Here is a 26194-nt window from a genome sequence, read left to right on the forward strand (position 1 = left end):
GTGTTACTGGCCACGAAGGGAAACCCCACACTGTCCTACGCAGTGAGGCAGTGTGGAAGGACGGCTAAGACAGTGGCCCTTCGAAGTCAGACAAACAACGTTATGCAGCCCAGCTGTGTCCTTACACAGGCAAGTGTCCTTAAATGTGAGCGCTTCACCTCTCTCTGTGCCTCAGTTCCCCCATGTGTACTATGGGCCCAACGATGATGTCACTTGTCCCAGCTTTGCTCCAGGTTTGCTGAGTGGTGTGGAAGTTAACGCCCTGAGCACCGAGTCTGGCATAGAATAAACACTGGAAAGGATGGTTTTCCTGAGAGGATGACTAGGCGTCGCTAAAGGGGATATTCCTTTTACTTTGCAGGAGATTATTTTGAAGAGAGCAGCTGACATCGCGGAGGCCCTGTACAGTGTCCCCCGCAACCACAGCCAGCTCCCGGCCCTCACCAACACCTCGGTCCACGCAGGGATGATGGGCGTCAACTCCTTCAGTGGACAGCTGGCTGTGAACGTCTCTGAGGCATCGCAGGCCACCAACCAGGGTCAGGAACCTGCCCTCCTCCCTCTCCATGGCCCTGCCCCTTCCCAACCTCAGGCTTTGTCATGCTCCCGTCCGGCCTCCAGACCCCGCCATTTATTTGACACAAAACAGTTGTTATTTAAAAACATTTTCTTTTCCCAAAGGGGGTATTCCTAGTTTGTATCAGACACTGCTGTGGATTCGGGGGGATAGCTGTCACACCTGGCAGTGTGCTCTTGGAGGCTGGGAAGGACGCATGCACTTAGCCTCCTCTCCATTTGACTTTTCACCGTAAACCATGAATGACAGATCGCCAAGAGGGCTGGAATTAAAGTTCTGAGGGGCCAAAGCACATCATCCTCGCCCAGGGAATAGGAACCTGTTAACTCCAGGGTACATCTCTTAGATTGGGATTTATTTCTGCTCCAAAATGATAATTTATAGGCCCTGCATTGCCACTTCTCACGGCCCCGCTAAGTATTTATGATCTCCTAAGAAATGTGTGTTTTGCTCGCTTCCCATTTTAATCACAGAGCTAGTGCCACCAGCCCACACCCATGAATCACCCGGCCCCTTCCCTCTGGGATGCGGCGATGGGGCAAGAACCAGAGACCTTCCTGTCCCCGAGCCTTCCCGGATTGTCACCCTCATGCCCAGCTTTGCCCCCACCCCTCAGGTTTCACCCGCAACTCAAGCAGCGTGTCCCCACATGGGTACGTGCCGAGCACCACCCCGCAGCAGACCAACTATAACTCCGTCAGCACGAGCATGAATGGATACGGCACGGCCGCCATGTCCAATCTGGGCGGCTCCCCAACTTTCCTCAACGGCTCAGCTGCCAACTCGCCCTATGCCAGTGAGTAGATCTGTGTGTCCTGCATTTCTGTGTGCTTCTGCTCCAAGAACTGGGCATCGTGTGGTGTGGCCCACCATGCAGGTCTCCTCAATCTGAGGACCCCCACCCAGGTGAAGCTAGGAAAGACGTCATTTGTCTCCTGCAGAAATCTCTGCCCCCCACCCCCTCTTCAACTTCCTCAACCCAAGGTCTCCCTTGTTGTCAGAATTTGGCTAAAACCCAAAGCAGCAGTAGGATGTCATCACCAGAACCCAGGTTTCAAGTTGGAATGGAGATGGGTTTGACCCTAGCTTCTCCCAGTTCCCAACTGGCAGCCTTCTGCAAGTTCTCTCCTCTCCAAGCCTCAGTTTGCTCATCTGTATAATGGAGAGGGAACTAACACCCACCCCATACAGTTGTGAGACTTTGAAAAATTTATGCATGGAATGAGCTTGTCCTGATGCCTGATCCACAAGAGACCGAGTCAGGAAATCTCATCAGGATGTTGGAAGGAAGGATGGTAAGAGAAGCAGCTAGTGCAGCATCAGCATAAGCTAAGACTTAACATCTCTCCCTTTAGGAATAGGACTCATTTGATGTTGTTGTTTTAATGCTTGAAATTTTTTCCCCTTTTTGCTTGATATGTACTAGGAAACAAACAACAGCAACAACAGGAAACAACAACAAAAATTTTATTTTTTCCAAAAAACTGGCAAGATAAAAAAAACACATACACATTTTTTTTTTAAATTTATGTCTGTATGTATGTACGTATTTATTTATTTATTTATTTTGGTTGTCTTGTCCTTGCCTTAAAAAAGCTTAGCTTCAAGAATTTCGGTACGAAGGTGAGGTTGCATCTAAAGACATCTTTACATATAAAATGTCCCGGGTTTTATCTGTATAATCTCTCCATCTCCCTCTGAGGATTTGTACATAGATAACCAAGTTCATCTTAGATAGTGTGGATAACTCTTCTGTTTTATAAAATGAGGCCGAACTCTTAGACATCTGTGGAATGATAGAAGATGTGTTGTTAAATGAAAGAACGCTCATGATTTTTTTTTTTTAAAGAAGAGTCTTGGCTTAAAGAACCTAAAAACCATGCAGTCTCTGATAGTGGAAATGTGGAGTGCTCTAATCTTTTGAAAGAGGAAAGATCATTCTTGGCCTTTGAGAGAGAGGTTATTTCTGAAAGTAACACTTAGGGCCTTTTACTTTCTTGGTGAATTTTTAACGCTCAGTGTGTGCTAAATTTTATATTTCCACTTTATCTGTTCAGAATCAGCAGCTTTGTGAATGTTTAAAATTCCCCCAAATAATCTGCATACATCATGTCTGCCTGCTGGAACCAGTTTCAGGATTTTGATTCATTGAAAGATTGTTTCTCATAGATCTATCATTTCAGTGTTCTGCCATCTACTCAATCAGAAAATGTTTCCATCATGACCTGAAAATTAAAAGGTGGCATTCTTAATTAAATCAATAAACTAATTGCTATATGGTAGCAATTCAATTTAGGGGCTGGGATTGCTGTCTTCGCAAGCCCGTGCAGACGCCCAGCAACTTCAGCCTGAGATTGCATCTGTCAGACTGTGAAACTTCCAACATTTAATTTCCATTAATTGATTTCCTCAGTGCTCACAAATATAGTATTAAATTCTCAAATAGGCTCTCAGATGGGACGGTTTTATCTGCATAAATGCAAATAAAACAATAAACACAAAGCCCAGCTGATTTGAATTTTTGCCTCCATAATATTTAATTATTCATAAACCACTCATGTTGAAAAATTCCGAACAGAATAAAAAATAAAATAAGACATTGCGCTGGTGAACACACTTTGTGGTGTGGTGGCTGATAACTAATAATGTTATAACAAATGGAGCTGTTTGACTATATTTCACCCTTTCCTCTGCTAACCACCCCCCTCAAACTCCCCACCTCTAAATACACATAATGATCGCATTTGCCAACGAGATTAATTGCCTTCCTCAGTGAACCAGCAGGATTTCAAGTCTACGAATATTTAAAAATCAAACCTCCAGTGCAGGAGTTTTGCAATTTAAATGGGTGTTATTATTGAGCGTATTTTCACATTTACAAATCCTAAGAGATGTATAAAAATGCTGGCCTCATTAAAAGAAAAAGTACCGTGTAGAACATGTTTGTGAAAACTCTGAGGATGGCGGCCTGGGGTTCTGCTCCGTCAAGCATCCAGCGCCTTTAGATTGTGTTAGTGCTAAGCACTGATTCCACGGGGTCATTTCCCCCTGATGGCAACTGCCGCCCAGACCCGTTCTCCACTTCCCTCTTTCCACAGCCAGGAGGCCGAGGGAAGCCAGCCCCCTCCCCAGAGTCTAGACCCTGGTGGTTCATGGGAAGGGGGCCTCTTCCCCTGGTGATTGGTTTCTTTTGCAGGGGAGTGTAGTGGAGAAGACACGGGATTTGGATCTGGTTCCTAGCTTCACCACATTCCGGCTCTGGACCTCGGGCGGGCAGGGCACTGAACTATTTCTGAGTCTCACTTTGCTCGGCTTGCTCAGGTGTAAAAAGGATGTAATAGGTCCCCACTTGAGGTCGCTTGGACAGTGACATAAGATGAAAAAGACATGAAGGTTCCTGGGAATGATAAAGCAACATGTAATGTTTATTACATCATGGGAAAAATCATCCAGTGGCAGGAAGAACTTAGAATTTAAATAGAATGCTTGAAAATTTCTGGGCAGGATCCATACATTTCCTGAGGAAATGGAGGAAATAGAAGGTGAGTGTATGAAAATACTGGTCTTGAGTGGAGAGGACTCACTGTGTGTGAAAGCTCTGTCTCCTGAAGCAACTATGAGATTATTAGCAACTAACAAAATAGGAATGGCCAGGCTGAAGGGACCATGGTCGGTAGAGGACGTGCAGCCACAAAACCCATGTCTCCAAGCAACTAGGTTCTCCCCCTCCATGAATTGCCAAAATTCCCCCGTCATTGACAATCCACATCCCCACTCCTACTACATGGGGAGCCTTTACACAAGGCTCCTGTCCTACTGCTCGTTAATTCACAAGCATTCATGTGCGGCTCCATGGGAGATAGAGAGTTTGGAACTTTGGCTTGTCGTTCTGCGTTATCCGCAAATATTGCCTGTGGCAATCTGTCTATCCACCTGGCCTCCTTCCTACCTAGATCTGTGTGTGTGAAGCATTCAGGCACAGTTGTGTCCTTCAGGAACTCGTAGCTTCATGGGCGGAACAGGGACACATACACACTGCCTTCTGCCAGTGCTTTAAGTTGGATTCCTAGCATTCCCTTCAAACTACCCTTCTTCCTCACACCTCTCATTCCATCACTGACCACACTGTCTCAGGATGGCCTCCTCCTGGGCCTCATATTCCCAGCATCTTTGCTAGAACCTTAGACCCCTTTAGACCCCATCTGGAATGCTTCCTTTGACACCTCCTCCATGAAGACTTCCTTGGTTCTCTTCCTTGCCTCTGCAGAGTTCATGCTCATGTCCTGCTCAATGACAATGCCTTTGTCATTATTTTGTGCTACCTTATCCCTTATAAGAGCACTTTTGTTCCATGGCCTGGGAGCCCCAGTGCCTTGCACATTGCCTGGCATGTAGAAGACACAGAAGATCACCACCAACAAAAGGTAGCTGGTGCTGAGTACCAAGTGATGAAAGCAGATGAGATTCCAAGAGTTTAGGGAAGGCTCATGCTGGCAGGGAGGCCCGAGCAGGGTGGCTAGGTGAAGGGCAGAGCTGAGCTGCCTCATCTCAGCACACCAGGAGAGATGCTGATTTCTCCTTTCCCATTGCCCCACCCAGTTGTGCCATCCAGCCCCACCATGGCCTCCTCCACAAGCCTCCCCTCCAACTGCAGCAGCTCCTCGGGCATCTTCTCCTTCTCACCAGCCAACATGGTCTCCGCGGTGAAACAGAAGAGTGCTTTTGCGCCAGTCGTCAGACCCCAGACCTCCCCGCCTCCCACCTGCACCAGCACCAATGGGAACAGCCTGCAAGGTAAGCCCCACCCAAGCCAATAGGATGCCCTGACTTCACCCTCCTAGGGCCTGAAGCAGATAGGTCACTAGTGCGAGGGATCAGCCTCAGGCTGGCCTGCTTCTTTCTGCCCTCCTTTTGTTTGTTCCTCTGTGTTCATTCTCATTGGCCCCTGGCCCCACACACCCCTTCTCTGCTGGAGTTGTCTGAGCTGTCCTCTTCCCAACTCCAGCAATTCTGCTCAGGTCCAGGATTTGCTTAAGAATACTATTTCCACCTACTAATATCATCATTTCTCTTTTCTCCTCTTCCATTCCCTGTGGTCGCCATAATCAGACCAGTCTTTTGTGGACTCTAGCAAGTTCTCCACTGCAGGGTCTCTCCCGGGACTGGCCTTCTCCTGAAGTAGGTCACTCAACCTTCCCTTCCTGTTGCCTGTGTCAGAGTGAACGTGTGTGGGACTGATTATGGGGAGTGGGTGAGCCATGGCCTGACCAGAACCCTGAGGTTAGAGCATTGTACACCAAAGGCCCCAAGACGGATGGCTGGGAACCAGAAACCCTAGATGTTTACCAGAGTATTCTGGTTCATATTAAAATTGTTCAATTTTGGTCCCCATCATGGAGTATGGAAAATAAGAGTCACCAAGAATTGAGGTGACCTCTCTACTCATTGAGGAAAAAGAACCCCACCCTTTTAAAAACAGGGCTACTGCATCTCAAATTTTTCTCTTGTGCTAGCACTGTTGACCTACACAAGCTCATTCCTCTCTCACAGCAGGACTGTGTGCTCTGGGCTTTCAAAGCCCCTACTTTACAGATGAGAAAACTCAAGGTCAGGGAGGTTATGAAATTGTTTGACTTCCGGCAGTAGCGTGTGGTGGGAGCTGGCTTCAAACTCAGGCTCAAAACTTCATCTCCTCCTTCCGTCTCCCAAGCACTGCATTACTTAGAGGGGGTAAAAAAGATGCACCCAGGATTCCCAAGGTAGCTGGCAGGGAAATAAGATCAATAGAATAATCAGCTACCATTTATTTAGCCCTGAACCGTGTGTCAGGCGCTGTGCTCAGCAGTGAGCATGTTTTCTCGTATTTAATCCCCACCACCTCCTGGTGAAATATGAGGACGTTATGATCTCCATTGTACAGATGATAACGCTGAAGCGCCAGGAGAGGAAATACCTGCCTATAGGCATTGCCCCTAAATGGGGAAGATGAATGCAAACCTCACAGGGTCTGTGCCCCGAGCCTGTAGCTCGGGGCTACACGGCTCCCCACAGTGCCTTCCTGCAGTGGTCATCATGCCACCCTCACTGATGGAGGTCAGCCATGAGAGGGGTCAGGAGGCCGGCATACCCACCTGGAATCGCTCAGCCCTGTCTCTTATGTATATGTGTGTTATGTATTGTATGTTATATATGTATGTTATTTATACAGAGCACACATGTACTCTGACTGGATGCTTTACTTGCTATAATCTTACATTAATTCTTCCAAAGACCCTATGAAGTCAGTACCATTCCCTTTATAGAGATGGGTGAATTCAGGCCCAGTTTGCTCAGGGTCACATAGCTAGTACTGATAGAGCCAAAATTGAACCCAAACTGCATGATTCTGGAACCTGAGCTCCTAATGACTCTGACTTTCTGACTCCACACAGGCTCAGCTAAACATTCTTCAGAAACCTGCTGGCAAATCTGGCCAGCACAGCCAAAGTCATGCCCGGAATAATATGCTGGTGGCCCTCCCTTGAACAGCATTGGGAAAGCCATCTCAAAGGGCAGAGGAAGATAATCTGAGCTACATTTCAGGCAACAGTCCTCACAAGGGGTCACGCCCACCGACACAGAGGGGAGCCACCCATTCGTACACATCTCAGACATTTTTAGCTGAAAATAATGCTTTGTCACCCTCAGTACACCTCTGGCTGGCCTACTCAGGATATAATGCTTAAGTGAATCTGACTTATAATGGGTTTAAATGAGGATAAAACCTATGGAAACAGAAATCTGCCATTCTTGAGTTGCCTATCACAACCTTCGTTAAGACATAGATTTCATATCAAAGTAAGATAGAAAGGGGTTTGGAATCAGCAGCTGAGAGGTGGGGCTTGAGAAGCAAAGGCCCGCAGCTCTTGGGAAGTCCACAGCCGGATCCCTGGCCTGTGGCGACTTAAGCAGGCAGCCCTTCTGCGAGGCCCCGCATCTCTGCCTGCGTGTGCACCAAGGAGAGATCAGGAAGGGACTGAAAACAGGGACTCAGCCCAGACAGTAGAATGTCCTGGGTTTAGAGAACATCCGGTGGGGTGTGTGTGTATGTGTGTGTGTGTGTGTGTGTGTGTGTATGCACGTGCATGAGCGTCTGTGTGCAGGGGCTCTTAAGTAATAATGAAATGGCTTCAAGACAGGGACTCATGCAAAATTTGTTCATTTGTCACCCGGCATTTCTAACCCAAGTCTGCACAGGTTCCAAAAGTACAGAGGCTGTTCCCCCATATTCTGCTTAGCAGCAGGATCGCCATCTCTCCATCACATCTCTCACACACAGCTGCACAGTGGGGACAGTTCAAGGTGAAATTCAGGGACACGCTTTGTGCTGGATTTGCTGTCGTGGATGACATTGCCCTTACCTTCTGTTTGAGCATGTGTCCAGGAGAGTCTTTCTGCTGGTTTTTGTTTTTCCAATACCATCATGGACCAAACAGCTGTGGAGGGGTGTCAGGGGAGGAGGTTTGAATAGAGAAATTCAAGTCGAATTAACTGACACCGCTTTCCTTGAAGCTGTCCTGTCTCTCTTCCTGCCACTCTCACCAGGCAGGGCCCACACACCTAGGATTGCCCTTTGGCCCTCTGTATATCATCCCTGCTGCTCAGAGTGCACTATACAATTGCTTCTGGGGGGCTCCTGCCTGAGACTTTGGGGTTCCCCTGAAGAAAGGAACATTGGGACAAGGGGCTCCTAGACCTGCAGCTAAAGAATGACCTCATCATTAGTCTTCTACATTCTGCTTGTCTATGGAGAAAGTATATGGGAGGTTTATAGAATGGCAGGGTGCGGGGGGACCTCCTCCTTCTGCGCCTCATTGTTACAGTGGTTTCGTTTGGACCCACCTAGTTCAGAACTGGGACTATTAAGACAGGGCAAGTGACAGAGGAGGAGCTGGTTAAGCAAATGGACTGTATAAATAAGATCAGAGGTGACGCTTTTAGGCTGTTTGAGGGTTTTAAAGACCTGTGTACCTCCAGCTGCCCTTCTCCTGATAGTACATCACTCTGGGTCTTTTTAGCCAGCTCCTTAAAGACCTTTTACCCCAGGGGCCCCATCTTGGCCTCCTCTAGTGATTGCATGTACGTTTATTCCCCAACAAACACCCCATTGCAATCTCACATAATGGTGATGGCATTGGTCACAAGCTACTAACATAGGAGGGCTTGTTCCCAGCCAGGCTTCTGCATCATCTCATTCCCAACCACCCTTGATGTAGGCTGCTCCCCGTTCTATAGAGGCAGATACTGAGCCTTTGAGCTAAGGTGGCTCAGCCAGGGTTACACAGCTAGCAAACTGGGAGAGCCTGGGGTTAAAACCCGGTGGACTGATACTGTGTAAGCCCCTATGCTCTACAGTCATACTGTTGTGAAGTCACTGGGTCAGGCCCTGGTGGACTTCAAAATCCTGGCCTTCAAATCTTTGCTGTGTTCAAGGAAACACAGCACCACAGTAAAGTACACAGATCTGTCTGGGAGAGGCTGGGCACCCACCTGAAAAAGTTCAGAGGAGGGAAGGTTCAGGGGGAACTCAGAACAGCCTTATGGAGAAGGCTGCCATCGAGCTGGACCTTGGATGAAGGGCAAGGGGGATTCAGGCAGAGAGAGATGGGGAGGGAGGGCGTTTGAAACAGATGATTAAAGATGATGGGAGCCACAGAGTCACGTGCAATAACCAGCAGGCCATTTGGCATGCTGGGGCATGGAGGCCAAGGAGTGGGGATGAGGTTCAGTGAGGAGGTCCTTATGTGGAAGTCATAAATTCCATTCTTTCCAGGTGTATTATAATTCACAATTTCTCCTGTGGTCCCAACAGCCTTTCTCTCCCCAAACCTTGGACAAATTACCACATGGCTGGGAAATGGTGCTTACTGAATCCCAGTCTTGGAGAGCCACAACACAGCTAAGTTTTTTAAAAGCTCTGAGATAGACATCCTGCAGTTAAACAAACAAACAAACGAACAAAAAGAGTATTCCATTGAGTTCTCTAAATTTATTCGCCCAGAGAACCCTTTTCTGAATGTTAAGACCAATTAACATCCCATGAAAAACTTTTGAAACTGTGGCTATATTTTGGATTTAAAAAGAAAATGCTGAGACCTCTTCTTCCATTCCCATCTAGGTAAAGTCAGTGATAAACCCTGATGCTGACTCCCCAGGTGTGTCTATTTTCATAGGTCAAAGACTTGAGTGACCCACTCTGCCCAGATATTGTCCTGGAGACGTCCTCTCCCTTCTCCAAAGGCTTATGCCCCCTAGAGCATGGATTCTATGCAATTTCAGGCCTCAGAGGACTTCATTAATCAAGAGAGAGGCAGCCCCAAGGAGGCTGTCAGCATGCCATTGGACTCCCCCACAGTGTAGTGATTTTAAACCCTAGCCATGTCCTGGACAGTCCCTGCAATGAAAAATTAAAAACAAAAGACCAGAGTGATTTCACAGACACTGTACCCACACACTGTTGTTGTTGTTGTTGTTGTTGTTTTCTCACCTTGTTGGAGCTCAGGCTGCCTGGCCCCACCCGACTCTCGATATCATGTAGTCCAGCGGCGATCTCATGGAGTTGTCTTTTCTCTGTGCACATGCTCAATTTGTGCAAGATCTCTCCCCCCACCCCCACCCCATTCTGTTCCCGATTAGCTCATAATTCTTACACATATGGTGGTTTGAGGAAGACCACATTCCATCCTCTCACTCCAAACTCTCCCAGCTCTGCAAAACTTTACATTTTGTCTTTGTTCTTATCAAAATGTGAAAACCATAATGCCAAATGCATGGCCTTTTGAACCAATAGTTTTCTGACCTCCTGTCAGAGAACGTAATCCCCCAGCTGCCGGCGAAAATGGCGGAGCCACCTCGGTCTTACGATGTCTTGTGATGTTTGGCATGTGTTGCTCTTTGAGAGTGTTGTGTCCTCATGGAAATCTTCATGGCTCCCACTTGGGCAAGTCAGTGTGCCAGCAGCATTTCTGGAACATTCCAAGCCTCAGACACCCATCCCTCTCACCCACATAAGTAATCTTGAGGATTGCAGCACAGATACAAGAAAAACAGCTCCTAAAAACCCAGGAGCTTCCCTGCAATCATGCCGGGAATCATGCAGGGAATACTTTATAAAAAGTCCTCTTTAGAGGTAGAGCAACTCAGACTCTGCAATCAGAATTCTTTTCCTAAAACTTATTTATCATTAAGTGCTCTGAGTCTAGAGTTTAGGAAGTCACAGATGAGACTCAAGGAGCTGTGACCCCGATTTAATATGTGGAGTTTGGGGTGTAGGTACAAATGAGATCCCATGGTTTCCATTGGACTCTAAGAGAAGTCTGAGGGCCAACAAAGGCAAGGTAGGAAAGTGTGAGCAGACCAAAACTGCCCGCTGGGTACCCTCAGTTATGTCTGTTGGCTTGTTTTTAATTTTAATCATTTGCTAGGATGTATAAACTGGGCTCTTTTGCATTTTAAAAAATTCACCTCTCCATTTTCTCCTGCAAGAATTCAGAAGAGCTGGTGGTTGTGAGCAGGCATTTCTGCACAGCAGCTTTGGGGGAGCCCCCTCCATCCCTATTGGTGCACTTTGCTTACTTACGTTCCCAGTCTACGCTCCAGGGGCATTGGAATTTGGGACCCCTATATTCCAGATTAAGAAGCGCTGTTAGCTATGGACTAGCACATCAGTGAGCTTTGCTTTATAACTTTTAATGGGGCCCAAGTGGAGGTTTAATTTAATTAATCAAGCACATGATTCAGGTACAATACACTGCTAGATTTTTTTTTCCCCCTGCCCATCCAGAATTAACATTTTTTTTTCCTGGCCATCCAGAACTAAAAAACAAAAAAACCCTGATGTTGTCAGGGCCCAATTAATAAATGTTGGCCTGTCCCACTGACCAAATTAGCAGGAAGTTTGTCAGTTCTCCGTTTTGCATCCTGCGGATGCAGCCTGAGCTGCCTGGCTGGACCATGGGGGTTGCCCTTTAATGCCATGCTCACAAAGTGGGTTTGGGTGGAGGGCAAAACTAGGACTTGGTTCTCTTGCCAGAGCTTTGGAACTCCTGCAGAAAGGCCTGTCTTCCATAAGGGTGCTCTGACCCAACTCTGGCCTAGATGAAAGATCCTTAGGGAGGCAGAGCCATGCAGAGCTGTCACTGTGCAGAGACCCCTTCCCCTCACCACTCAACTCCCTTGCCTCTGGGGTTGCAGCATTTTGAATTCTCCTGTTAAGGCTTGGGTTAAAAGTCTGAGCTCCTCGTTTTAGTCAGATCTAGGGCTCACTTGAATCTTAGGGGGACTGCTTTTCCAACTGATCCCAAATCTTTGGGGGTTTAAGTTGGTCTGCATTTGGCAAGAGACACTTCCTGTTTCTAAGAAAAATGGCTTATGAGGGCTTACGAAAAAGACTCCAGGAGCTTTTGGACTGCAAAACGGCTCTTGCAAAACAACATTTGGATGATTTACGTGTACATGAATCAGAAACATGTGGATTAAATTTCCCTGTGAATACAGATGGGTTTAAAAATTAACGGAAAAAGTGTTTGGCAAAATACATTTTTTTTTAATTGAATTTAAAATGTTGGGGGTGGGGGAAGGGACACCGGAGGCTGCGGGGCTCAGGGCCTCACCTAGCCTCCCTATGTGGGCAACAGGTTTGTGATAGTTGGGGTTTGCTTAAAAACAGGCACATTCTTCCAGACATGAGAGTTGGGACACGCAGAGGGCCACTTCCTAGTGTCAGTCATCACTGACAAGAACATCAGTTTAAATTTAGAATTAACAATGAGGAGAAAGCACAGACTTTCTCTCTCCTCTTTGGAAGCAAAGATGGCTGCCTCTTGCTATTAATGGACGCATCGCTCATATAATTCAAACGCTATACCGTCTTAACTTTCTCACAGACATCCCTCCATTCCTCATGCTCATCATGTGAAGTATGCTGTGGGAGGTGATGCTTATTTGATAGAGAGGAAACACAGCCCAGAGACATCAAACAGCTACCATGAGGTCACACAGTTTAACAGCAGAAGGGATGGATTAAAAGTCATAGCAGCTAACCTCTATGCGGTCTTTACTGGGAACTAACTCTGGGCCAAGCACTTCACACAGGTTATTTTATTTAACTCTCCCAACAACCCTAAAAATGTCACTGCTCTTACAAACATCCTGAACTGCATTTTCTAGCTGAGGAGGCAGAGGCTCAAAGAAACAAGGAACTACCTAGGGGGGTGAGGGGGCGGGGAGGGGGGAGCAGCCTACTCAGAAAGCAGGAAAGCGGAGGTAGATGGCTGGCCTATCGGATTCCCTGCTTTTCTAAATACCACTGCGTGCGGCCTCCGAACTCAGAACACTTTGAAAGATTTTTTGATTACCCCAGGATCTTACCCCAGCTTTCCTAGGCTATAATTTTCTAGGAATGTGGTCAGACCCTTCCAGAATCTTGAGTGAAGCCATAGTATAGGGGACACCCTTCAGTTCCATGCAAACGTGCCTTCCCTCCCCTGCCTTCCCCAGCTTCATTTGCCCCCCAAATAAGGTCTACGGTGGCTGGCCCTTGCTTCTCCCGGACATGACGACGGACATGAAGGCATTCAGCTTGCTGCCCCAGTACCCCGACTTTGTGCACACACAGAACACCGAGCCACGGGTTTTTTCTGTAGTTGGGATGAACCAATTTCTTTTCTTTTCTTTTCTTTTTTTTTTTTTCAACTTTATATTATGGAAGTGAAGGGGAGGGGGAAAAAAGTGACAAATTGAAAATTCTCACTATTCTGCAAGGTTTGGGGCCATAACTTTCCCAGCGGTATTCAAACTATGCAACTTTCCAGTTATGTTTCAAAATTGAAATCAGACTTGGAGGATGTTTAGCCTCTTCTGTTCTGTTAAAGACACATACACAGACTGATAGATTAGTATTCTTAATAAAGTACATGTACATTTTATAACAAAAACTTACTCCGGGGGAGATGGGAGCACATTTGTGACTAATATTCAACCAACATAATGGTGTGTGGGTGTTTTTTCCCATCTCCCCCCCCCCCAAGTGAGAAGTTTGGATGCAAAACCATTGGCTTTTGTCTTCTCTTTCCACAGCGATATCTGGCATGATTGTTCCTCCCATGTGAAAGCATTGCCTTGAAGAATTTTATTAATGAAGAGGTTGGATTCTGCTACAGAGAGTAATCTGATACAAGTCCCCGAGTGGAACTTTTAACTCAGGCCTTTTTAAGAGGAATCACAGTAACTGCAGATTTTTAAACAAACAATATCACCGACCTTGCAAATACAGAAGTTGGAAAGGATCTGCAAGTGCAGAGTGTTGGTTAAAAATTGTACCTCCCAAGTATTGGGGGGATATATTTATTCTGTGTTGTTGATAAAAGCAAATCCACTTTTTCTTTCTCTTTCTTTTTTTTTTTAAGCTTAACTCTGCAATCATTTGTCTTTTATAAACCGTAAAGCTGTATACAAGGGACACTATAAATAAGACTCCATGTTTTAATTTATGATGTTTTTAAAGCTGTGTAAAGGGAGAATGAAGAGGTGATATTTACAAAAAAGTCAAAAAAGAAAAAAAAAGGAAAAAAGAAAAAAAGAAGAAAAAAAAAAAAAAAGCTTGTATGGGACAGAATAGGAATGCCAGTTAGATTTTTTAGAAAACTAAGGGTCGGCTTTTGCGCCTTAAAGCATATCAAATGGTAGTTAGCTCAGACAGTGCATTTTCAATATCTAACTTAACATGCCATCCCTTAGCAGTGCAAGCTTATTTATCTCTTTTGTATTGTTGTCTTAAGTAACTGTGTAAATAAATGCAGCCTGGAAAGTTAAAAAGTGATGTAAGTGATCACATTTTCCCCTTCTACTCCAAAACCCAGTGCCTCTAGACAGATTGTTAAAACTGCATATTTAAACCCGATATCATTCTCTCTTTCACTTGTGTCAACTTCTTCTGAAGCCAACGGCCTCTCGAGAGCTTGATGGCACACCTACTGTGTGCGAATCTCCTAGGAGACTTCATGGAACAGGGTCCAGGCACAGAGTTCCACATTCTGCCCTCCAGTTACCAAGCCAAAATCCCACTTTCACGCCGCCATTTGCAAGTTCTAGTAGAGTGTACTCATCCTAAATGCTGACTTCCTACCAATCCTCCCAAAGCGGACAAAAGCAACATGGCGGGAGGCTCAGATTTCCCGTTTGAGATAACGCGCCTCTATCGGTGACCCTTACTGTTTGTAACATAATAGATTAGAGCGACAGGTTAAGTGCTTTGGAATTAAGAGTAAAAGGAAAACTGGGAGAAAGGAGAAGAAGGTTGAGAGCTCCGACATGTAGTTTTCTGTTCTATGGAATTTTTTGCTCTCACCATCTGGGAAGTGTTCTTAAAAGTAAGAATAAATAGCAAAGAAGCAGCAAAGCTCTGAGGATGCATTTGCCTGATATTTTTTCCTTTGCTGTTGTGTTTTTGTATGTAGTTATAAATACTGTAGATTTTTTGTGATTTTTGCCAAAGTCGTTGTTCTATTTATACATTTTAATGTCTTAAGACAGTTTTTCAATATCACAAAAAGATTTTACTGCATATTTTGCAAAGAAAAAAAAAGCTCACTACCTGTAGCTTGCACATACTTGCAAAGTTAATTAAAAGGCTTTTTGTTTTAAAGGGGATTTTTGTAAAATATCCATATAAATAATGTATTTATCTTTGGAATTTGTACATTGCTTTCCCCTTCTTCCTTTTCCTCCCACTCCCAGTTTATTTTATTGTGTATGTTTGCTATGTGAAAAGTGCGTATTTGTTTGGTCACCTACAGTTGTATTAGCTGTTTCAATGTGATTTTTAAACATTTCATTTATAGTTATTTTTAGTTTTGTTTTAAACGATGCTTCAATTTTTTTTATTTCCACCCAAAAGCCATTGTTTATTTTTGTATTATTTGTAAGTTAAGAAGTTTTTTCCAATATATGGCAAAAAAAAAATAGTAGCATATTATTCTTGTAGCATTTAGTTCTGTAGATTAAAAAAAAAATGTATCCTTTGCTTTGGAAGCTTACAAAAAAAAAAAAACAAACCCTAATGCTGTTTTACTCTATTAATATGCATGGAATCTCTCCCTTTGGAGTGACGCATTTTGTGCATTAAATTTGGGGGAGAAACTTCATAGAAATCAATGAACATACTTTCTTTCTTAAGTCTGCTTGTATATTTCCTCTGTCTTTCACATAAATATAAACCAGCAGATTGGATGCCTTAACAATGCAAATCATATTCATTTCACTTGTACATTGTAACTGTGCACCAGAACTGTCAGTCATCACTAACATTCTAAGAAAAAAGAAAAAGAAAAAAGAAAAAAAAAACAAAGAAATGGAAAAGCACAAAAGAACTGTTTTGTTACCTTAAGACAATGTAACTTTTTCTAGTAGAGCAAGAAATTTACAACAATGCTGCAACTGTGCATGCCCCCATATGGATTTTGCAATGGTTTTCACTAGACTGTCAGAGTGCGATTTTTATGGGTTGGGGGGGGTGGGGGAGGGGAGTTGTGGGAGGGAAGGGAGGGGAGGAAGGCTGATTTTTCAAGGTGAGAAATAATAATAATGATGATTAATAATAATAAAAAAAACTGGAAAATGTAAGCAAGGTGGACGCATTGCTTCTCGGTACTCAGAAAGGTTGTCTGAATTCGTGTGGTAAGCGCTGGCCTGAAGATGTATACAATTTAAAGCCATATTTTGTCTGGTGAGCCCCTTAACTGTTTGTGAAGGAATGGTCAGCCGGCGAGGAGTCCGGCTCAGACCCTGACAATAAACGCCACCCGTCTGTCAGCCATGTATAGTGGTTAGAACTTTTCTGGAAAGTCCAAAGAGCCTTTAAAATATGTAGAATTTGTGTTCTGTCGCCTCTATTTATATTGATTAGATGAAAAGATGTTCTGGCCCTCTGACCCTCTTTCTTCTACACAAAACTTCTACAAGTAAAAGATGTTCCCCTAAATACAGAATATGGCTTTAAGAAGAAAATGAAACAGAGAATTAAGATTTCAGTTTTGGGGGAAAAATACAGCTTCTGGATGACTGGATTGCCTGACATGCCCTGGCCTCACATTGTACTAGGATGCAGCTTAACAAAGTCATCTCTGAATCTACTAACCTTTCACCTTCTTATCAAACTTTTTGAATAGACACACACTGTACAGTTCAATTGTTAGAGAACCTAACTACTGTAGAGATTGTTATAATTTTTTTTTTTTTGCAAAAATTCAAGCTGTAAAAACTTTTCAACTTTCACAATATTTAATTAAAGTTACTTCCTGTCTGTGATGGCAGCTTCTAGTTGTGTATTCATTTCAGAATTTCAGATGAGCCAAAGTCCAACATATGTAGAAGGTCTGTGTTTGCAATTACTCAGACCAGTGTTGACACCCAGAGAAAAGAAATCTGGGTAGTCCTGGGACACCCACTCTCTTTCTCTGTAAATCCTTGGGGATTTGCCAACCTGGGATGCAAACCGCACACGCACAGCGTACTGCTGCCCTCTGCCGGCAGCAGATGGATGCGCACCTGTGCGCACTGGCCCACAGAGGAGCCAAGAGCCCCAACCATTTCACCAGCCAAACTGAGCGATCTCCCTGTGGTGACTGAATTGTGAGTCCGGGATCTGGCCATTCTAGAATGCCATCCTCTGTGCTACAAGTCTGAACCAAGCTCTTCACATAGAGCTGCTAATTAGTCCCAGTGAGCCTATGGTCAATTAGTTATGTGCCCTGGCTCATTGATGAGGAGGCATGCGTGAACTCCGAATCTTCCATGATCTATAGTTTTAGATCCTTTGTGGATAAGGCACTCTCCCTGTTGGATAAAACCAACTTTATCTGGAGTCAAATATCCCACCGACACCCAGTAGGTACCTTCTCTTGTAAAATGATTTCACTTTAAGTTCCATCATCATCATCATAAGACTTTCCAATTGTTCCTTCAATGCTTCCCCCGCTTTTGCAATTATTGGACATGGTAAGGTTAATGATGCTTGTAAAATGCTTCAGAAACTTAGCAAATAGGCCAGGGACCACAGAAACTTGACGACCAGAACTAACAGGGCATCACACAGCCGCCGTCTGGATCATTTGTGGTGGCCATTTTTGATACACTTTGGCTCTGGAACACAACCCAACCTGAAGTAATGAAAGAGCAGCATGAATAAGTTAAGAAGCAAAGAAACTATCATCGCTTTCTTAAAAAGAGAGTCTACGCTCATTAGTTTGGTCATTCAATACACATTTCTGGAATCGAGTGGTAGATGCACGTCCCTGTATTAGAAGTAGAAAATCCAACAAAAGAATAAGGGCCACCTGCCCTCAGGGTGCTCACAGCCTCCGATCAGACAAGTCTATACTCAAGACAGTTTAGGAAGTTTCAAGTGACACATGCATGCCACAGCACCCCACGGAAAACAGCCGACACCCACAGGTCTTCCCACTGGCCTCCACTTTCCTTAAGGCCTATTTCCTGGAAGCGTTTGTTCATTCATTCATTCATGCACCCCTTGAAGGTTTACTGAGCACCCGGCCACTGAGGGAGGGGTGGCGGATTCCACAGTGAGCGCCGGGATGCTGGGCTTGTCCCTATGGGGCTTAGAGTTGAGTAGGGCAAGCCAATATGAAGCAACCAAGCCAGTAAATACCAGCAACCCCACAACGGCAGTGAGGGAGAGTGTAGACAGCTCTGGAAGGATATTACAGTGGTATCTGACTTAACCTGAAGGTCTGGGGAAAGTTTCCAGAGACAGTGACATGCGAGCAGAGACGTGAAGGATTCCGTAAGCAGCTGGGGTGGGCGTCTCAGGCAGCAGGGATGAAGAATCTGAGTTTTGGGGCTGGATTCCTGCATTCGGAAACAGAAAGGCCGTGTGAGGGGAGCACAAGGTTGTGCAAGATGACCCTACGACACATGGGAAATTCAACTCAGAACACAGCCTGAGCACCTACTGTGTTCTTAGCGTTGTACTAGAAGCTAGGATGCCCAGGGAAACCAATCACAATTCCTGCCCATTGGGCCCAAACCTTGGCTCAGCATCCCCGAGGTAAATTCACAGCCTTGTGTTTGCCCACGGGAGCTATGCTAATAAAGCCCGAGGAGGTGGGCTTGGGTGCAATCAGAAATTGAGCACCTCGCTTGCTCTAGGCAGTTGCTCCCATATGGGAATTTGGACCTAGTGTTGTCCGTCTTTCATATTTCAAGAATGCTATATATATTATTGGAATTTTTTTTTTTTTGGTGTGAAATTTTCATTCTTGTAAATGTTGTCCTCTCATCCAAAAATAGTGTTTTAAAAACATTGCATTGGGCAAACAAAATCCATGAGCCTCTAGAATGTTAGTTTGGGGCTTCTGGCCAAAAGACAAGTTGCTAAAGGAGATGTTTACACAGCCTGATTTGAGGGTCAGAGTGATCTGCCCTCTCCATGGAGATCAAGGAACACTGCAAAGAGGGAATGCCTGAGTGGTGTGAATAGGAACTCTCCAAGCAGATAACGGAAAGTAGGGCATGGAAGGCCATGGTCAATGCCTTTGGAGCTGGCTATATGCGAAAAAAAGTACCTAAGGTCAATGGAAAGGAATGAAGATATGGGAAAATGGAATATGTAATTGTGAAAAAAATCCCTATACTGTACAAAGGCCACACTCAGTGTAAAAATGTATACAATGTATACATCTTTTTTTTTTCTTTTTCAATCTCCTTTTGCCTTGCATAGAGATCCTCATAGCTGAATTCACTTTTAGGTAGACTTCGAAAGAAGTAAAATGTTTCCAACACATCACGCTCAAGCCTATGCTTACCCTAGCACGCTTCCCATCACTCACCATCTCAAGAATGTGGCTCCTGGAATTATTACCCTCTCTCTCCAAAGTCATCAATTTCCCCTTCTTCAGTAGTACTTTCTTAGCAACCTACAAAACTATTTGACCTCACTGTGGTTTCAATCTGCTGTCTTCCTGCTCCCTTTCATAGCAAGTCTCGTGACGGGAGTCCTCCAAGCCCATTGTCTTTCCTTCTTGTCTCTACTCTCCTGTTATCTACATGACAACAGACGTTTACTGTCACTGTGAGTAGTGTGGAGTCGTAGACATTGTACACAATAGATCAAGCGTATATTTTTGAAGTATTATTCTCACTGCCGCATAGAGAATGAACTGAAGAAAGGCAACAGGTAAGTGGAGAAGACCTATCAGGCCAGAGCAATGTTCCAGGCAAAAAAAAAAAAAAAAAAAATGAATAGCTTGGACTAGGAGGGTTAAAGGAAGAAAATAGATAGGATTAGAAATATTTGACATTGTGATTATAGTCAAGTAGCCTATACTTCAAAGTTGCCGAGGGAATAGATTTTATTTGTTCTCCTTACAAAATGAGATGGCAATTATGAGACACCATGGCCCTATTAACTAACACTCTGATAGTAATCTTATATTGCAATACATAAGTGTAGCAAACCAACTCATTGCACACTGTGAAATTTAAACGTACGCAATGTTATATGTCAAGTATACTCAATCATTAAAAAAAAAAAAAAAATAGAGAAGGACTTGGGAGAAAGAACCACCAGGATTTGGCAACTGATGCAACATGGGGGTTGCGGAAGAGGAAGAAGTCAAAATCAAACTCCGCTTTCTGAAGGGAGTCACTACTATTAAAGACATGGGTGATGTCTCCGGTGGATTCTTTGCTATGACGCTGCAGAACTGGATCGTGAAATCCCTTACTACTATTCCCTTTGCTTTCCTGCCCTGTCCCAACTATGATCTTCTCCAGAGGCTTCTATATTTACATTAGGAATAAAATTCAGTTTCTGGAACTGGAAATATTTTGTTACTTTTTTTTTTTTAAACTTAAGCATCAAGCAGTTTTATCTCTTCTCTCTGGAGAGTTATGTTGCAGTGGGACTGGTTTTTATCTACTTGGCATACTTTTTCCCACCGGTTGTAGAATTTCCACATTCTATATTAAGAATGAAAGTTCCGAACCCTGGAATGAACCAGAGGTCTGAGGTCAGCTTTCTGCAGGAAATACCCTGTACAGGGAATTATGCTATAAGGAGAATCTAGGACTCCAGAAAGGAGTGGACAAAATGTCAACAGAAAGGAGGGAGTCCCAATGAAGTTCATTTGTTCAATAGCACAGATCTGGGTAGGATCCTGGCAAGGATAGTAGTGGCCATAAAATGAAGGGGATGCATGGGGAAGGGAATTGGAACCAGGCAATAGCCTTGGCTTTCTCGAACGCATTGTTTAGTCAAGATATTCTTACTGAGGGCCCTCTTTCTGTCAGGCACTGTGCAAAGGGTTGGGGTGTGACTGTGTCTTAAATAGACACACTTCCTTCTTTCATTACTATGAATCAAACAATCACATAAACATATAATTTCACATTGTGAACAATATTACTATAACCCTAATATATCTGAGAGAGAATATGGCTCTATGTCTGCACACATTCAAGCTTACTTCAACACCCAAATTTAGGTAGAAAGAGATGGGATTTTTTTTTTAAACTTATTTTATTTAAATTCAATTAGCCAACATATAGTACATCATTAGTTTCAGAGGTAGAGTTCAATAATTCATCGGTTGCACATAACACCCAGTGCTCATCACATCACGTGCCCTCCTTAAAGCCCGTCGCCCAGTTACCCCATCCCCCACCCAACTCTCCTCCAGCAACCTTCGGCTTGTTCCCTTTCGTTAAGATTCTCATGGCTTGTCTCCCTCTCTGATTTCTTCTTATTTTATTTTTCCCTCTCTTTCTCTATGATCCTCTGTTTTGTCTCTCAAATTCCACATGGATTTTTTTAAAAAATTTAAATCCTTTAAAGGCCATTAGAAAGCAATCTAAATGTAAAGTCCATAGTAATACCTACTAAACTTCTCTCTCTTCTAGTCTCCTTTTCCTTACTCCTCACCTTCCTCGGATACTGGTTTCTTCAATCCATCTGACAAAAAACCTGTTCTGAGTTTGCATGATTCTTCTTTTTTCCTTCTCTCTTTCCCCATCTCTCTCAATGCATTATTTTCAGTGAAGTCTCCCCCCCGCCGCCCCGCCCCGCAAGAAAATCTTCTCTCTTCAGGGAAGCTGGGAAAAGGGTAGAGATGGGGCTAGCCGAATGTAATTCCCTTTGGCAGGCTGTGGGAGGGGAGAGTCCATAAATACTTCCTTGTGAATGTTTGACCTGTTACATTCAGAGAAGCAAGAAGAGAAAGCCAGAAGCACATACAGCAAGAAGCAGCTTTCTGCTCATGCTTGAGAGCAGGTCTGATGGAGCAGGAGTTAGCAAGAAAGAACTGGAAGTGGAGAGGAGAGAGCATTCTAAGTGAAGGTAACAGACCACAATAGACCAGAGGACTAATACCTTCAATTCTTGCCCTCAGAATGCTCCTCCCTCTTAGTTTCTCTCCTCCTTTTCTCATTTCCTTTTTTAATGTGTGCTAACATTGTTTCCTTCATCTCTGTCTATGCAACACTCCTCAGTGCTTGGCTCCCTGGTTGCTCTTCAAGCAGAGCCATTCCATACCCTTCCAGACAGACCTCTCCTCTTTGCCGTGACTCCCATCTGCCCTAGGAGTTTCTTGCATGGAATTCTAGGGACATGGTCAGCTTCCCTTCAACCCAGCAGCTGCCACCAGATGAAAGATCAGAAATCCCCAAGATTGCCCCTACCCAACTCTTGATGCCCTAGAGACACCCACAGCCCAAAATGTCCGACCAAAAAGGCCCACATTCAGCCCCATTTTTTTTCCTACAGTCACAAAATATTATGACTCACCCCCATGTCCAGGAAGATGCCAATTTGCTTAATTACATTTAAGGAGAACCTAGAAGAGAGAATAAAACTTAACAGGGAAATAGTACTAATGGCAGTTGGCATTCCCTTGTTGGGGGCCTACTTCTACAGGATGTGATATTCTAGTAACTTTATAGAAATTTGTTTGTTAAATTCTCAATGACCATGTAATGCAGGTGATATTATCCTCAATTAAAAATGAATTATTCACCAACTTTGTATGAGGACAGTGGTCCCCACCGAACCTTGACAAATATGAACTTAATGGTCAGTAGATCCATGGGACTTATTAACTTAATAATCAGTAGAGACAGAAAGTGACTTCAAAAAAATCATTCACGTTCTCCAATCCTTAGTTTCTCATCCATTAAAAAAGAAGTAACAATAGGAGTATTTCTCTTGAAAGATACTAAGAAGATGATGTGAATAAAATAACCTCCATGATGAGTTATCATTCAGTGCCTGGCATATTAGCTAGTCTGTCAATATTAGCATTTGTGATTCCAGGGTGGCCATGTACATGTGTGATGACAGACAGATAGAGATATACATCGATGGATATATCATACTACCTCTAACTGATCTCAACTTGATAGACATTAGTTTTTTTTTTCTTGATATTATAGGTAACATTATGATGGACATCCTTGTCTAAAAAAACAAAAGTCCTCCAAGTGTTTCTCACTTCTCACAAGCTAACTATATAGTATCCCTGCATCCAAAGGGTCACCCTCAAAGAAAGGGTTTCTCCTTTAACAAAAGAACATGTTTCCAACAGCTCCCATATCAAACCAAAGATGATCCGTGACTGATGCTTGTCATAAGCACAGTCAAAACAAGAGTTATCCCCCAAATAATTTCTCCTCATTATACTTTAGTGCCAGGAAAGGTACCAGTGAGCTCCAGACTGGAAAGAAAAAGAATTATTCTGAATATTGTCACATGCCTAAGGAAGCAAACTCTGGCGATGCATCTGCAGGGTAAGGGCTTGGCGTGGCTGCTCAGGATGGGAGAGGATAAAGGTGACAGGTGGGTCACACGGGCACACAAGAACAGGAGTCAAGAAATATTTCTTCTATGTTCGCATCTGTAGATCATTTCTTTTTTCTTTCTTTCTTTCTTTTTTTTTAAAGATTTTATTTATTTATTTGGCAGACAGAGATCACAAGTAGGCAGAGAGGCAGGCAGAGAGAGAGGAGGAAGCAGGCTCCCTGCTCAGCAGAGAGCCCGATGTGGGGCTCGATCCCAGGACCCCGAGATCATGACGTGAGCCAAAGGCAGAGGCTTAACCCACTGAGCCACCCAGGCGCCCCCGTAGATCATTTCTTATTGGGGGATCCTGCTATGCCCTTTTCATATTTAAAAAAATTGAACTATTACAGGTTTAGGTGAAATGTGATTGGGTGAAATTTTGATATGGTTAACAAAGTTACAGAATGGACTCTTAGGTGCCTATTTGAATTCAGAACAAGAAAACTCTTGAAACCACTTCTCCCTTCTTTACTCACTCATTCAAAAATCTAAGTGGCTAGTATGTGTCATTCTCAGAACTCTGTATAAAAGGCACTGGACAATAATACAGCATAAAAACAAAAGAAAATTAATAAGCAAGCATGTGATTACATGTTCAGAAGAGCCCCCCCCCCCCGAGAAAATTGGCAGAGTGCTGTATACCTCCTCATCATACTGATGTTGAGCGGGGTCGTGTGGCTTATTGTGGTCCATGGAGCATGAGCGGACACGAGAAAGGGAGGCCATAGATGTGACTGGGACGTAGAGAGTATCCCGTGGTTCTCACACTCCTCCAGATTCGCTGTTCCAAGAGCTTCCCCAGGAAGCTGTTGAAGCTTCAGCCCATGTCTGAAGTGTCCACAAGTGTGGGACTAGACCAACCCACCCTGACTACAGCTGAACTGCACTGCCCCACGGCCTGAAGCAGCGTCACCAATCACCCTGACAATATATATCAGCGATGGTGAAACACTGAGTAAAACATGCAATTAAAGTACCTATTATAATGTAGAAAAGTAGATGTGCACTTCTTGAACTCAGGGGTGCCTGAGGAGATATGGATATGGAAAGGTAAAAGGCTGAACTGGCTGTAGGTAGCCACATTTGATAAGGTACCACACAAAAGAGATGAACTCAGAAAGGAATGTTCTGGTTTCCACACACAACTGAGAGAAAAAATACAGAGAACTCAGAAAATTTGGGATGTGCCGTGTAGAAAATGATACTGTTTTTCATCTCTGTACTCCATCTAGTAAAATATCCTCAAAGTAAAATAAAGCCTGAAGGAAAAGGCCAAGAAAATGGCCATTAAGATAAAGTCCAGGAGCATCATCTAAATCAAGAGTGTGGCCATCACAACCTTTGTTAAGACCTCTGAAAAGATTAAATAGATCCTTTGGCTGTACAAAAGTCTCCTAGAAAGATCACACACAAACTTGAGGTACCCAAATTAAGAACCACAGTTAACTCTAGAGAGAATGAGATTTTTGAAAAGAATTACAAGTATGGCCTCAGTGCATGGAACTTACTGGAATTAAATACATAACCAACCCACTGAGTTTTTGAGACAGTTGCATTGGCAATTATGTAGCCATCCTGAATTAGAAGAGACTGTGGCTGTTAGAGATTTAAAAAAGTATCTGAGTTATTGAAATTTCTATAGACAGGAAGCCGACTGGGAATGTTGTCTAGTTGCTGAAAGGAAGAAATCCTTGCCTTGTCCTTTTAGAAATGACTAAAGAGTAAAAAGGAAAGAAAAGTTCCCCAGAAGGCAGAGCCAGAGGTTGTAGAAAACTGTTCTCTAAGAATCTACTTCAAAGAAGCAGAATGTGGATGGAGTGAAGTTTCCCAACCCATTGATGTTGGGCTGACCATGTGACTTGCTTCGACCCGTGGGGTGTTAATGGACATGATGCGAGGGAAGGCCATGTCTTGCTCAGGATGAGTTAGTTCTGGCAGCATTATTGTGGCAATAGTTGACTTAGCAACTCCTGTTCTTGGATAGAACTTGGACCATATGAACCTAACTGACCTTGAATACCCAATTAAAACAGATCCTTTTAGTTATCTTCTCTGACACTACCACTCACTACTTTTTTTTTTTTTTTTTAATTTTAAGAGAGAGAAGGAGGGAGAGAGAGAGAGAGAAGGGGGTAGGAAGGGTAAGAGGAGAGAGAGAATCCCAAGCAGGTTCCACACTCAGTGCAGAGCCTGACTTGGGGCTGGATCTCATGACCCTGAGATCATGACTTGAGCTGAAACCAAGAGTCAGACACAACTGACTGAGCCACCCAGTTGCCCCTAATTTCTTCAGAGCCGTCTTTTCTTTCTGGAGTTATCTCCTTTACATATCTGTTTGTGAATATTTTTATTTATTGCCATATCTGAGTGCCTAGAACTGTTCCTGGCTCATAGCAGTCATGAATTGATGTGCTTTGACTTAAAAGTTCCTTTTCCTCTCAAAGAGCCCGTCATTCTCACAAGCTTAGATTCCATTTGGGATATTATTTATATTTAAGGAGTAAAAGGAAACCATTAAAATGTTGACCAAGAAATTTATCGAGCGGCTTCTGAGAGACTCAGGTAGACTATGCTGACAAATGTTGGGGAGCGCTTGGAAGACAGTTCTCAAATAACTCGCTTTCCACTAGTGAGCGCCTGTGGACTGCAGCATAACGGACTCATTGGTTTCCTCATGCCCAGGATGCCATGTGTCAACTTCTAATAGTTGGTTCACCTTTACCTTTCCG

The 26194-nt window shown here is 44.0% G+C and overlaps 1 protein-coding gene across 4 annotated transcripts in view; it reads left to right on the plus strand.

Moving 5' to 3' along the window:
• The window catches only part of EBF1 (EBF transcription factor 1), a 386396-nt gene extending 369475 nt beyond the window's left edge, over window positions 1–16921 (plus strand). For all 4 annotated transcript variants that reach the window (XM_004737712.2, XM_004737713.2, XM_004737714.2 and 1 more), the window contains exons 13-16: window positions 362–539; window positions 1194–1373; window positions 5177–5371; window positions 13694–16921. In XM_004737712.2, coding sequence (XP_004737769.1) covers window positions 362–539; window positions 1194–1373; window positions 5177–5371; window positions 13694–13725 — 585 coding nt within the window. In that variant the 3' untranslated portion in view covers window positions 13726–16921. The remainder of the gene's footprint in view (window positions 1–361; window positions 540–1193; window positions 1374–5176; window positions 5372–13693) is intronic.
• Window positions 16922–26194: the final 9273 nt, after the last annotated feature.

This window comes from Mustela putorius, unplaced genomic scaffold, assembly GCF_011764305.1.
Source record: "Mustela putorius furo isolate JIRA1106 unplaced genomic scaffold, ASM1176430v1.1 tig00000145_pilon_pilon_pilon, whole genome shotgun sequence".
Classification (NCBI taxonomy): Eukaryota; Metazoa; Chordata; class Mammalia; order Carnivora; family Mustelidae; genus Mustela; species Mustela putorius.